Source organism: Podarcis liolepis, assembly GCF_965112155.1.
Source record: "Podarcis liolepis genome assembly, chromosome: 1".
NCBI lineage: Eukaryota > Metazoa > Chordata > Lepidosauria > Squamata > Lacertidae > Podarcis > Podarcis liolepis.
The window spans coordinates 11,302,248-11,316,994 of NC_139554.1; the positions used below are offsets into that span (position 1 = coordinate 11,302,248).

General features: G+C 44.7%; 1 protein-coding gene across 2 annotated transcripts in view; it reads left to right on the forward strand.

Moving 5' to 3' along the window:
- The window catches only part of BRF1 (BRF1 general transcription factor IIIB subunit), a 199,194-nt gene that overhangs the window by 127,458 nt on the left and 56,989 nt on the right, over positions 1-14,747 (forward strand). For both annotated transcript variants that reach the window (XR_014529466.1, XM_083518401.1), the window contains exons 12-14: positions 10,536-10,597; positions 11,670-11,751; positions 13,839-13,894. Coding sequence is in view for 1 of the 2 variants with exons in the window: in XM_083518401.1 (XP_083374527.1) it covers positions 10,536-10,597; positions 11,670-11,751; positions 13,839-13,894 (200 nt within the window). In the remaining variant the exon portion in view is untranslated. The remainder of the gene's footprint in view (positions 1-10,535; positions 10,598-11,669; positions 11,752-13,838; positions 13,895-14,747) is intronic.

Below are 14,747 nucleotides of genomic sequence, written 5' to 3' on the forward strand. Positions count from 1 at the left end.
ACTTGCTGCATGTAGAGCCAGCTTCTGTCCAGCCCTGTGTAAATGGACAGTTTTAAGAAGCCAGCATGCTTTCTCTAGCCTTAAAAGCCTAGACTGATAAGAGATAATCTCCTCTCTTCTATCTACAATACTGCTTTTAATGTTGATTCTTGATTTTTATCTTATTCCTCTGCTATTTCCTTGTTGCATTTATGATTTTATTTGCATTGTTCATTGTGCCCCACTTTTGGAATTAATACGATTTGAAAAGTGAGCTAAAAATAGCCTAAATGCATAACAAATGTTGTCAATGTACTGGCATTTGCATGTATGGCATTATCTTCCTACTGAGGCCAGCTTGAACCCAAGCCTGAGCATCTTTCAGAAGTGATGCAATATTTTAAACTGAGCTTGCTCATTCTGGATATCCAATGTCAAGCGGATGGCTATTGTGCCATCGGATGGCTAGTGTGCCAGCGGATGGCTAGTGTTTCACTGGTATTTTTTTGCAGCAAACACACCCTGTTCTGTCACAGACATGCTTTGCCCACAAAAAGCATATGGCTCATTCCCTGGTATATTCGGTTAAAAGGATCTCAGGTAGCAGAAAGAACTCTGCTTGTGGCCTTGGAGACCTGCTGATAGTTAGAATAAAGCAGCATCTTATAACCTGGCGTTCTTCTGATTGGACTACAATCCCCATAAACCTTACCTTAGTGAAGAGCTCACTTGGAAAAACAATATAACTCAGGTGGTTGGGAAGGCCCAACAGAGACTCCATTTTCTCAGGGTCTTGCGAAAGAACAATGTTAAACAACAATTGATGACCTCGTTCTACCGGTCCACAATAGAAAGTGTCCTCTCATATTGTTATCACAGTGTGGTACGTTGGCTTGACAGCCACAGACAGAAAGTCTTTTACATAGGGTGGTGAACACAGCACATGATACCATGGTCTGTCCCCTGAGCCCGCTACATGACATCGCAAGGGATCGTTGCCTCAGGAGAGCGAGAAAAATTCTCAGGGACGATTCACACCCCGGCCAGCACCTCTTTAATCTTCTACCCTTGGGCAGAAAATATAGAAGTATAATCAGTCGCACCAACAGGCTAAAAAACAGTTTCTATCCGTGGGCTGTTAGGCTGCTGAACGGAAAATAATTTAGTGCAACTTACTTTCGGGGTTGGTGTGTTGTGTGACAAGCACACAGAGTGCAATGAGATTGTTTGTGTGTGTGTGTGTGGGAGGCTTGGTTAATTTCATTGTACACAGGTTGTACATTGACAATAAAGCTTTTATTAAACCATGGCCATTTTGTTGACCATGCTGGCTGAGGCTGATGGGAGTTGTAGTCTACTGCATCTGGAAGGACCAGGTTAGAAAAGACTGGAGTAGACAGTACTAGGCTAGATGGACTCACGTCTGAGTTTTGAAAATGGATGTCACACATGAACCTCAGTGTATCTTGAAACATCAGGCAGGGGCAGACAACATAGTATACTCTAGTTGGGATGCGGGTGGTGCAGTGGTTGAAAACCACTGAGCCTCTTGGGCTTGTTGATCAGAGAAGGTCGTGGTTCACATCCCCGCAATGGGGTGAGCTTCCATTGCTCTGTCCCAGCTCCTGCCAACATAGCAGTTCGAAAGCATGCTAAATCAGGCTGGCGTGCTCTGGTCCATGGGGTCATGAAGAATCAGACACGACTAAACGACAACAATGCAGGCTGGGCCCTTTAAAATGAAAGGGCTCCTCTCACAGAAGGCAGAGCTAGCTACTGACCTGGAGCTGAAGCTCCTGTTTAAGGCTCAGCCTGAGGACTATTGCTGCTGAAACAACATATGAACTCCACTCTTATGAGACCTTCAGCCTGAGTCCTGCATGGAGCTGTCCAAAGTACCACGGAAAAGTCTTGCATTGCCTCATTACTGCTGAGGCCATAATTTAAAACAGGACATCAAACAGAAATAAAACACATGCTTTGGGCTTCACTGGGGTATTCAGGTGGCAGTGGCAGCAGCAGCAGCAGCAGCAAGTAAGTTTGAACAGCTTTGCAAAAGTTCCAGTGTTGCAGCTTTGGGGCTTATATTGTTAAAGGCCAGAACAGATGTGATGTTTAATTCATAATGGCATTTGTCACGTTTGTTTTTTTCCTTTAAACAGCAGCCGTGGGGCGGGGGTCCTTAACTGGGACCTTGGGGTTTAACTCTTTCCCCCAAGCCTCTGCAACAACAAAATTGCTCCCTAAGGTGTTGTTAGCCCCAGAAAGGAAGCTACCATGGACTTAAAATACATGTTTGATTTTAACAACAGAGGTTGGGCTCTGTTATATGTAAGATACTTCACAGAACTGGCATTTATTTTCTTTTTTAAAAAACACGGTAAGCAGAAAACATTTTGTTGTATAAATTTTTCTTTTGGGTAGTTTGATTTCCAGCTCCACAATTAGAGCCTGGAATTGCAGGAGCACAAACCTACAAATGAAAGCGCCGTCCACAACATCTGGAAGAGATGGTGTGGCCATAAGTGAGCTCATATGCTTGCTTGAAAGCCCAGCCAAGTGAAGGCCCCCATACCACCATTATGGGTCGCAGGCCCTTTTTTGTACCGCAGCATGACCAAGCCTAAAAGCCACGTTGACTGCAGAAGCCACCCTGGGAGGTGTCAAATGCTGAATCAGCCATTTCTCCTTTCTCCCTGGCTTCTGTGGGAAGCCTTGACGGCAAAATCTGGCAGCGGAAAGAAACTGACGGGGATTCTTGAGAGACCAGAATAGGACTGGAGTTGGGGAAATGCCTCGAAATCTAATTCCTTCGCACTTCCTTGCTAGCAATCTCCTTCTGTGCATCTCGTTGACATTTTCGCTGCCTTCTTCCTCAGGGTGTGCTGTGTAACCTAATCCCTTTGGCAAGGTCAGACGGTTTGTAATCCAGTTAACACAATTCATGTTTTTAAACCCTCCTCCTTTGTTTTAAACCCCACATGGTGGAGTGGGAGAGAGAGAGAGAGCCTGGGCATGTCTCATCATCTCTTTAATTCCTCCCATCATCCCTACCCGTTTTCAGCCAAGCCGGAAAAATAGTTCTGTGTAACTTGAAACCTTGCTTTCAACATTTGGAGTGATGCTTTTATCAGGACAGCTGTCACCTCACATGCTCCATGTTATTCATCCTGTGGGACCTGCATACCTAGAAAGGTCTCCCATCAGGAAATGTGATTCGCTGGTGTGATGGTGCCCCACTTTTGCTAGAGCAGCTTTCCCCACCCAAGTACCCTCCTACCATCTTAGACTGCAACTCCCATCAGTTCTAGCCAGCCTGACAATGGACTTGTAGTCCAAACATCTGGAGGGCACCTGGTTTAGGAAGACTGGGCTGGAGTGTGATAAAGAGAGGCAGCTCAAAGATTGGTGCTAGATCCTATCCTATCATTATGCCTGTGGGCAAAGGGTTTCAATTATAGATCCCTGGTAGGCAGAACCTTCAGGTAGATATGTGCAACTGTTGGGGAAATAATCACTTGTGGGAGCAATCAAAATTTAAAAAACAAGGAGGGAGGGGAGCGTCACTCCTTCTCTACTCCAAATAATAACCACTTGTGGCTCCACACACATACACACAGAGAAAGAGAGAAAGAGACATAATGGAAGACATATTTGCCCCTATTATGTATGTCTAGAACAGTGCTTCCCAAAGTTGAGTCTCCAGCTGTTTTTGGACTACAAAAACAGCTGGAAACCCAAATTTGGGAAACATTGATCTAGAACTATGTTTAATGTCTAGTTTCATCATCTGCCCAGTGCTAGGGATATTGCTGTTGGTACAACAGAGTTTCCAGGTGCAGACATTTCCCCCACTGCATATGGATGTATGGAAAGCTTTAAATGTTTGATGTTTCCGTGTGTTCCTTTATACTTTGTTGGAAGCTGCCCAAAGTAGTTGGGGCAACCCAGTCAGATGGGCAGAGTACAAGAAAAGAACATTCTTATTATTTCACTGGTAGGGTAGAAAATAAGGTGTTTGCTCCACAGATACCATTGGGGTTGATGTTAAATTCATTTTCTGCCTCTGGTGACCCCTCCTTCCTGTCACTGAGGGTCATGCAGATCGCCATCCCATCCTCTGCATATGAGGAATCCATGCTATTTCTTGAATAGCAAGAGAAGGGTAGTGGCTCATTTTACAGACTGATTAGTGGGGAGTGCCCAGTGCTGCCTGGTACGTTTAGGAAACCAAGAAGTATTGTTATCTTTAAGTGAGTTTGGACCAAAATAGGTGAAGTCACTCCCAAGTCACATTTTGGTCTGCCACCTCGATTCAAAATGGCACCCAGTTTGCGAACAATGAAGACGGCTGCCCCCACCTTGGGAACCTTCAGGAATACCTCACCTGCATATGAAGAATCCATTCTGTTTCTTAAAGTGCAACAGAATGTTGGCAGCTGATTTTATAGACTGATAGTGGTTTGAGAATGGACAAGGGTGGTGAGGCAAATAGCTGTTCATCGTGCATTTGGTTTACGTTAGTGTTTGTGGCTTAGATCTCATGTTTGGTTTCTGCCTTGGCATGAAAGTGCTTATTTATGAATAGCCCAATTGATTTTCCAAGGTTAAAATCCATAGTTTGGATCATGCAGTGGAAATCTACAACATTTCTGTTTCATTTGCAAACCCAATAATTATTGTTGCATTGAAGTTCTTGACATCTATGCTAAAGCGTTTTAAAAAATTAACCACCATGGAACCATACAGCACAAATCGTTTTTGTTTTATAGCATAGTACTTATTTAATAGCCTGGTTCAGTAAAATTGAAGTGTTCTTAACTGTACAGGCTTCAGAGGATTCCCTGCAATCCACTTAGTGGCTGGCTCTAAGGAAATCCTCTTATTTGGACATAGTTTTGTCCTTCTGTCAGAGAAATAAGAAACATCCTTAAGGCTGTGATGTCATCAGCGCCTCTTTCAAATTATAATCTCAAATCAATGCATTCTTTTAAAGCTAAAGACAAAAAGTCACGACTTCTTCCACTGCAAGTAGCAGTATGCAATACTTAAGATGTAGGGCTCAGTCCAGCCCTCTTAAGCTTTCAGTGGGAGAGTTTTAAGCACACACACTCCTCCGGAATCAGTGGGGCTTAAATGGGCTTAACTTTGGCTGCGCCTTGCCTGTGGTCTGTGTCTGCCCCAGCACATCTCTCTTTAAATCTTTTGCAGCTGGTCACATGCTTATGAGGCTTGCATCAGGAACTCTTGTGCTCTTTGCAAATACGTTTTGTGCCAAGGTAACCCCAGATTCTGCACAAGAAGAAAGAGCTGGATTTTGCAACCTTCCCCATGCCCCCTGCTTTGCTGGTCTCCTCTGCCAGCACCCAACAAGGAAGATGAGGAGATTGCCTGAAGACTCTGGGTTGAGCTTTCATTTCCAGGTGGGCAGGGTGGAGCTGAGCGTTTAGCCTTGTCAGGTGAAGGAGGCCTAAAAGGAGTGAGAGAGGGTCATCTTCTGCTGCCGTTTCCATCAGAAAATGGGAGGTCGCATTAGAGGCCACTGTGATATTTACTGCACAGGCCTCTGGGACAATTTTCTATTTCACAGTAGGAAAGGTTAGCTATGGAGGATGCCATTCTTGTGTGCGGTCAGACAACGTTCCTACAGGGCAATGAATGATTGCCCTAGAGACTCATCACAAGGGCCTCTGGAATGGTCTTGTACCCCACACCGTCAATGCAAGCTGGCATTCCCAGTGTTGCTTCCTATAGGACTGGTGTATGGCAAGCAGCTCTCCTGTTGGGAAATTAGATGTGTCTCCGCATCTTCCTACGGTGTCAATGTGCCCTCTGCAGAAAGGAAAACTTTGGCAGGTGCCCAGCCATGCCGCATATGATTAAGAGCTGTAAAACTGCTAGAAATCCATTTTTTAAAGGGCAGACAATATAAAACCACAGAATCAATAGTGTTATCAAGTCCTAGTCTGGTGATAAAAAGCCAGAGAACTAATTCCCAGAGAAAACAGGTTTTCAGGGTGTACTCCCTCCCAGAGGTCATTCCAGAGCTTTGGTGCTGCTCCTTAGAAACCCTTGCTTTTCCCTATTAGTTTTCTAATTTCTCTAGAAGGAGGGCTTCTGAGCAGAGCTTTAGATGGAGATCTGAATGGTCAACAGACAAGTAGAAATGTAGTTGTTCCAAACATAGTTTTACAAAGCCCAATCCAAAAGCAACAGGTATGTGAAACTGCCCTTGCACTGAACTACACAACTGATCAATCTAAGGCAATGTTATTGATTCCTGACTGTTACTAGCTCTCGAAGGTCTTTGGTGGAGGTCTTTCCTTGCCCTCCTCCTATCTGAAATTCTAACCACAGATAGGAAGGATTGAACCTAGCACTTTTTATAAGCAAAGCATATGCTCCTGTTCTGAGCACCCCTCCCCTTCTTTTGCAGCCCTTGTGCTTATCTTCAGAAGGCCTGGGCAGGGGGAGGGGGAGGTGGCGGCTGCAAAGGGCATGACAGGCGCTTTTAAGTTTCAGGACTGTAATTGACTTGGAGACTTGGTTGAAAGCCGCAGAAGGTGCTAGTTACGCTGGAGAGATTAGAATGGGCAGGGAAGGTGGTGGTGGGCGCGCTTGTTGCTCCTTGCCCTTGTTTAACCATAAAGGCGCTCTCTGATCTGCTTACAGAATTAATAGCCTAAAGCGTTACCTCCTTTAAAAATCCAGAAGCCTGTTTTTTACCTGTACCCTGCAGGCTTTGACTTCCTCTGGAAGGAAAAGAAGAAGAAGAAAGTCGAAACTTGCAAGGAACCACATCAAAACCATTCAGACCTGCTGTTTTAAGATCGTGGGCCAAAGGGTGGTCGCATCTGTGTTTATGGAATACGGCGTTTCAGACATTTTTATTAAATATGAGAATATTGTTCAGAAACTCTTTGGAAAAGTTGAGCCGAAAGGGGGTGCCTCCCCCCCCCCCGGCTGACAAAGAGCCAAGAGTCAGGAGCTCCTTTTTCTCTCTCTCTGCCTCTGGAGCAAGCTGTTTAATGGACAACAGATGGTCATGCTCAGCAGTTAGGGCAGTTCAGCTGGTTTCGGCGATGATTGCAGCGGAGTTTGCTGTGGTACATCAGAACAGCTGTTTTTCCTTTCTCAAATTTGAGCATTACAGTGGATGTTTATTTTATAACAAAACAGTTTTGTTTAGAGGGGACATAAAACCTGGGAGCTTGGATGCCCCGCGCGTTCTCAGCAAATCTTTGCACATAATGAATGCCTGTCAGACAGTCTGAAGAGTGGCTATTTGCAAGCAAGACCAGGAGCCATCAATTACTCCCTATACATCTTCTCTCCGATATAAGTCATGCTTATTTCGGATCACTTCCTCTTAGATCCTTTTCCTGCAATTTGGCAGTTGGCAAATGACTTCTCTCTGCCTGCCACTGATGGAGGAAACAACTGGCACCAAATTCCAAAATTAGTTTAAAATTAAAGTGTTGACGTAAAAACTGTTCCACAGCGCATGGAAATGGCCTAATTTTCAAACTGGCATATTAAGGATTTGTGTGCGTTTCAGGCGCTTTCCGCTTTTCTGTTCTACAAAACGCTAAGAATAAATTTGGGAGGATTAGAGGAGGAAAATATACCCCAAAGCTCAAACCGGTTAAATTAACTTTTTGTGTGTGGGGGGAGCGGGGATGAAGAAATGTAAATGACCCAAAAAACTGAATTTAGTGCTGCAGAAAGCATTCCCTAATCAGTATATGGTTTGCCTATTAATTTTTGAATAGTGACTTTAAACAAGAGTAGGCGGAAGGTTGCTAGTGGCCCCACTGGTAGGCCACCCTCTTCTGCCTGCTGGTTGCTGTGATTCCTGCATAGTATGTCAGATTAGGGGGACCTTGAACTGGTTCAATAAAGCACTTCTTTTGTCCTTAAGCGAGAATTTCTACTTAGGTAAATCTTGTGTGAGTGAGCCCCACCATTCACTTTAGCAGAGGAGGCATCTAAGTGTACACACAGCCTCTCCCAAACTTGAACTAACAGGCCTGACAAGCTGTACCCACGGGTACTAAAGGAGCTTGCAGATGTAATCTCAGAGCCTCTCTCTGTAACCTTGGAGAATTCTTGGAGAAAAAGTGAGGTCCCTGTGGACTGGAAGCAGGCAATTTTTGTCCCCATCTTCAAAAAGTGGGGGAAAGAAGAAGACTCGGGTAGCTACTGATTGGTGAAAACTCTGATCCTAAACCTCCGCAGCCTTGTGGCTATAGTCATTCATGGGAAAGTATTTGGGACTAAACCTCCAGGAGCAATCCGTATCTGCTGTCATGCAGGACATTTTCAGGAGAATAAAAGGCTAAGGAGTATGCCCTACACAAACCCAGAGTGCAGTCCCTAAGGCGGTTGAATGGCACCTTGTACACCTCCTTCCAGCAACTGCTGCAGCCAAGCTGGTGCCAAACGTATTGCTCTGCTTTCCTTTGGGCCACATCAGCAAGGCTGAGAGGAGGGTCTTGTCTTCTGGGGAACCCAGGACTTCCATACACGCTGCCCAGTCTTGCACCCCGGGCAGGCCACTTCGGTGCTTCAAAGACAAGAGTGTGTAGAACGCTTGGCTAAGATAACACCACTTTCCGAAGTGCGTGACATTGGGCCAGTCACCCTCTCTTAGCCCAGCCTAGCTCTCAGGGGCATTGTGAAGCTGAAATGCAATTAAGAGAGAACTATGTACATCATTGGAGGTACCATAGCTGGGAAGGAGCCATAGCTCAATGGTAAGAGCATGTGCTTTGTTTGTAGGATGTCCCAGGCTCAGTCCCTGGAATCTCTTAGTGTGCCCTCTGCCCAAGACCCTGCAGCCACTGCCAGTCAGAATAGAAAGGACTGACTAATATGGGCAATCTAACGCGGTATAAGGCAGCATCCCGTATTTCTCTGAACAATTTGGAGGAAGTGTGGGATACAACTGCAATAAACAAATGATGGGATGTTGCTATTCACTAGGCAGGTTGTCTGTCTTAATCTTCAAACTAGTCAGGGGAATTGTCCCACTCCTTCGCTTCCCTGCATTTCCAATCAACTGCAGAAAAAGCATTGGGCAGAGGAATTCCTGCTCCTTAGCAGGATATTTTGGGTGAACAATTCACCAAGCTGTTGCGTGCACATTGCAGAAAGCTAGCACTTGGTAAGTGGATATCTGAGCTCACTCAAAGTTGGTAAAAAGAAATAAATCTATGGGACTAGCTCTGCCTTCTGGGTTATATGGTGTTATATGGTCCCGGCGGCCACTCCCAGTCACCACTCCAGCTGCCGCATTCTGGATTAGTTGTATTTTCTGGGTCACCTTCAAAGGTAGCCCCACGTAGAGCGCATTGCAGTAGTCCAAGCGGGAGATAACTAGAGCATGCACCACTCTGGCAAGACAGTCTGCGGGCAGGTAGTTCAATGCGTCTGAGAATTGGTAGTGTTTACCAGAGCTTATTATGCTTGCTTCACATCCAAGGACTGAGTGTTGTGGGTCTGTGTTTCCCCCCTGTAGTTGTAGGTTTGAAAGGGGAATAGGGGTCTCCTAACACCTCTCAGCAAGGGACACGGGTGGTGCTGTGGGTTAAACCACAGAGCCTAGGACTTGCCGATCGGAAGGTTGGCGGTTCAAATCCCTGCGACAGGGTGAGCCCCCGTTGCTCGGTCCCTGCTCCTGCCAACCTAGCAGTTCAAAAGCACGTCAGAGTGCAAGTAGATAAATAGGGAAGGCGGGAAGGTAAACGGCGTTTCCGTGCGCTGCTGTGGTTCGCCAGAAGCGGCTTAGGGATGCTGGCCACATGACCCGGAAGCTGTATGCTGGCTCCCTCGGCCAATAAAACGAGATGAGCGCTGCAATCCCAGAGTCGTCCGCGACTGGACCTCTCAGCACCTTCGACAAACTACAGTTCCCAGGATGCTTTGCGGGAAGCCACGACTGTTTAATGTGGGATGAGAGTGATTTAAATTATAGTGCAGATGGAGTCTCAGTCAAGTGCTCCTTCTCAGCTGCTGGCCTCCTACCTAGGTATCTTACAACTGTGTCACACACATATGTATGTTCAGCAAGACACAAAGCAGATGTTGTGATTGGGCTGCATTTGCGCTAGTATTTGCCAATCACATGGGGCAGGGCAGCAGCTGTTCAAATGTTGCATGTCCTTGACTTGGAGGAATTTTTAAAGTTCCTAACCTCTGATTCCATCATTTTGTATTTAATTGAGTGTTTGCCATTGAATCATATTAGCGGTGATTCGCAAGGAGCCAAGGTGGGGGCGGGGGCCAAGCCCTTTTGGTGTCTTCTCCTCTCTAATTAACTTCAGTGACAAATTGTGTTCACACAAGAAACAGCAACAATAGGAGAGTGTCGCTAGGAAAACCTCATTTCTCCCCCTTTTTAATTTGGACGGGCCCCATCTTGTGAAAGATTGCTTTGTTAGCAAACCAGTTATCAGAAAGACCGCACTTCCGAGATGATTAAAGCCAGGGTTTGAATCGGAGTTGATTTGGAATGAATGCACACCCTAATTAAAATTTCTGTTGCTTCTATTTAGATGAAAATACTGGAGATGGTGAATTAGATCTAAGTGGAATTGACGACAGTGAAATAGATATGGTAAGAATGCTTCCTCTTTCTTACTCTGCCCCCGCCACCAATAAAATTGTCTCTGCATGCAATATGCATTTTGTTTTACCGGGAATCAAAAATATCTGCTTTATTCTGCTGACGATGCATGCCATAATCGCTTAGATTATTATTTTAATTTTAATTGGTGGTACCAGCACCAATAGCAAGACATTAGAATGACAGTGATGAGAAACCCACACGATGTCAGGTGTAGATTACAGATACAGAGCACTGGCAGAACATTTAATGGTTGTCTGCAAGAATGACCAGATTTTTACAAAATGAAAATGCTTGCAGTGTGTTATCAAAATGATGTCAAGAGAGGCAAACACTGTAACTTTTTTTTCTTTTTAAGGCATGTTATGGTTGGCTGTAGGGTCAGTGTTTCTCAAACTTGGGTCCCCAGCTGTTGTTGGACTACAACTCCCATCATCCCTAGCTAGCAAGACCAGTGGTCAAGGGTGATGGGAGTTGTAGTCCAACAACAGCTGGGGACCCAAGTTCCAGAAATGCTGCTAGGTGCTCAGGGATGAGGTACTTCCTTGTTGGTAGAGTGTTGCGCTTTAGATATGTGTTGTGAAAGGAGGAGGGGTGGATTTAGACGGCTCTGTGGTACCTGCAAGAGTATCATCTCCATACAAGCAACTGTAAATAGTTCATTTAATGAAAGTGGTGACTACAGTGCTGGTATCAGGGAGTCCTGAGGAGGTCTGATGAGTGTTGTCTCCTCCCTTCCCCCCCTTGGTCCTCTTTTCAAGATTGTCTACCAAGTGGATCTCCTTTGGTGGCTTCTCCTTTCTCCACATCCCCAATCCTTCTTCACCTATCTCATTCTATAACCTGCCTCTCTGCTGCCTTGCTTCCCCTTCTGCTCTTTGCCACACCGATGCCTCTTTCTCTCCTCTCCATCACGCGGAAGCCCCAGCCAGGTCAACGGAGGAGAGGTAGAAACGAGGAGGTGATGGAGTGGGCAGCAGCTGATGGGCAGAGTTCCTATGTCTGCTGCTGAAGAACAAAAACAAAAAACAAAACACTTACCTTTATTTCTTTTGGTCCCTAGTATATACTTAATGATTCCGAAGCCAAAATAAAAGCAGAACTCTGGATGAGGGAAAATGCAGATTATCTGAAGGAACAAAAGGGTAAGCGAAATGAATGGAAGTCTCTTTCGGGTGAGTCATGTAGTGAAGTCTTGAGGCTGAAAACATTCAACTGTGATTAATCACTTCATTGTAGACCTAATTCTGTTGCCTTTCAACAAGGTTTCTAACAGTGCCTTAGCAACCAGCGTGGTATAGTGCAGCCTTCCCCAACCTGATGCCCTCCAGATGTTTTGGACGACATCTCCCATCTGGTCTAGCCAGTCTAAAACAGCTGGAGAACACCAGCTAGGGGAAGGTTGGTGTCGTCGATCGGGGATCCAGTTAGGACTGGGGAGGGGGAGAATCCCAATGCAGCTACAAAGCTTACTGGCTGATCTTGGGGGGTTGCTACTCTCTCATTGTCTAGCCTGCCTCATAAGGGAGGATAAATATATGGGGGTGCACCCTGTACCTTAAGCTCTCAGGATGAAGGGCAGGATGAAAATGAAACCAACGCTGGTTGTGGCATATTGTGGCATGACTAAGAGCGAGCTGCAAGCAAGCAGGATGATTTCAGATAAACTTATTTCCGGAGGGGTAGCTATGTTAGGCTATTGCAGCAAAACCAACCAGTTGTTTGTAATATAATCATAGTGCCGTGCTTTGCATCCTTGATGATAGGGTTTCTGAGATAATAGTCCAGTCCAGATGCTGTGCTGAACTCTTGGTTTTGCTTGCATGCATGAGCAGCAGTGCACTTGAAGCTCCCCCTCCTGTCTGCTCCTCTGGCACAGCTCAGGGAAAGCTGTGCTAAGCATCCATTGTCTAAAACCACAGTTCCTTGTTCCATCCAAACTCAATGAACTCTAGTTAGATTAAGCTCTATTTTGTTCAGATGAGTCAGGATTGGTGGACACTAAAAAAACCTGGGGTGAGTGGGGATGGGAAGGGTGGGGGGAAACAAGCCAGGATCAAACTGAGACTTAAGATCATGGGTTATTTTCAAAACATAGTTTAAACTAGCTAGAGTTCCCAAAGTTTGGATGTAATGGGGAACTGTGTTTAGTTTAGAAGCAGAAGCGAAAACTTCTGATCTTCTTTCATGGCTGCTCCAGAGGAGGGGTGGGATCATGCAAGCTTAAGGCACATGAATATTGTACTAAAACATAGTTTGACATTGCATCTGAACCGGGCCAATGTATGCAAAAAGGCTTCAAGTCATATAAATATAAATTGCACTTGATCATTTGCTATTCCATCATTCCTCCAAGGAGCTTTGAGTAGTGTTTTAGCCTCACAACGACCCCGGCCCAAGTTAGGCTGGTAGAAAATTGTCTTTCTCAATACATCTCAAGGAGTTTCATAACTTCTTAGGGATTTGAACTTTGGTTTACCATCTCTTCCCAAATGCTGTAGCCATTACATGAAGTTTGCCTCCTTGAAAGGAATTCCGTGCAGAGCTTGACAGTTTGGTAGGGGGATTTATGAGACAACTGGTTTTCAAATCAATTTTTCCCCTTTCTAACTAAAAGGCCCTCTAGGCCAGGGGTGGACAGGCAGTAGACTATGGTTTACCAGTCACGTTTCTCCAGTAGACCACTTAGTATTTTCTTGGTGCTGAACTAGGCCTTAATCTGATCCAACAAACACCTCTTACGTGCATTAGAAAGAGTGCAGTATCATGATAGCCAAATGATTAGTTATGCCTTAACTTATTCTTCGCCAGCCTGGTGCTCTCCAGATGCTTTGTGCTGGCTGGGGCTGATGGGAGTTGTAGTCATGTTAGGAGAGGCGCCTTAACTTTAAAGAAATCCCAAACATGCACTCCTGCTTTACCAGCTTAGCATATACCAGTGGGTCACTTAGATTTTGGGTTGCTCTTTTTATAAGTAGATAATGGAACGTGAAGCCAGTCTTTCCCTGCTCAAAATTAAGAGTTTTCTGTGTGTACTTTCAAAATTTCAACTGTGCTAAGTATTGTAAAATTCTGTGTGCACATGTAAAATTAATTTATCCCATGTTAGAATTCAGAATGACATGCATGGGGATCCCTTAGCTAAGTTGTCATTAAAACTAGTCGTAGTCTTCTATAATACTAGCCAGATTACACTTGTGCTTTCATACAACTTTTTTGTGTCTTCTTCCAGAAAAAGAAGCAAGGATAGCGAAAGAGAAGGAGCTTGGGATTTATAAAGAACATAAGGTAAATAAACTCTTTTGAATAAGCAGACTGAAAATGTACGTGGATAGACAGTTTTAGTTCAGATTCACCGTGCTCTTGGACCAGGCTGATTTAGAAAGCACAGGGGCAATCCAAAGATTAACTCAGAGAATCAGAGAATTGTAGCGTTGGAAGAGACCCCAAGAGTCATCTAGTCCAACCCCTGCAATGCAGGAATCTCAGCTAAAGCATCCATGACAGATGGCCATCCAACCTCTGCTTAAAAGCCTCCAAGGAAGGAGAGTCCACAACCTCCCAAGGGTGAACTTTCCACTGCTGAACAGCTCTTACTGTCAGAAAAGTCTTCCTGATGTTGATTCGGAATCTCCTTTCTTGTAACTTGAAGCCATTGGTTTGAGCCCTAGCCTCCAGAGCAGGAGAAAACAGCTTGTTTCCTCTTCCACGTTACAGCCCTTGAGATCTTTGTAAATGGCTATCATATCTCCTCTTACTGCCAGAAGAGCGTTCTTCTTTAGTCAATCTAACCCTGCCTTGGTTAAAAGGAAAAAATCTTCCTTACGTGACTTGGAAAAAACCACCCTGAGATGTGATATAAAAGCTTATATAAACTCTGTTTTGTTAAAATTCATACAGTTGCTTTTCTTCTTCTTTTACCTTGTAGGAGTAAATATTTTTTAATCATCTTTTACTCAAACCTTCCTGATCATTAAAAAGAAAGAAAGAAAGTAATCCAAGCACTATTTTCTCCAATTATTTTTTTTTTTACTTGAATACTGTAACATGTTTTCATTGTGGAGTTTTGTATAAAGGGAAATCTTTGGGAGGGCTTTTCAGGGATTATGTCTGTGCAGAGAGAATGCATCCACCACACTAA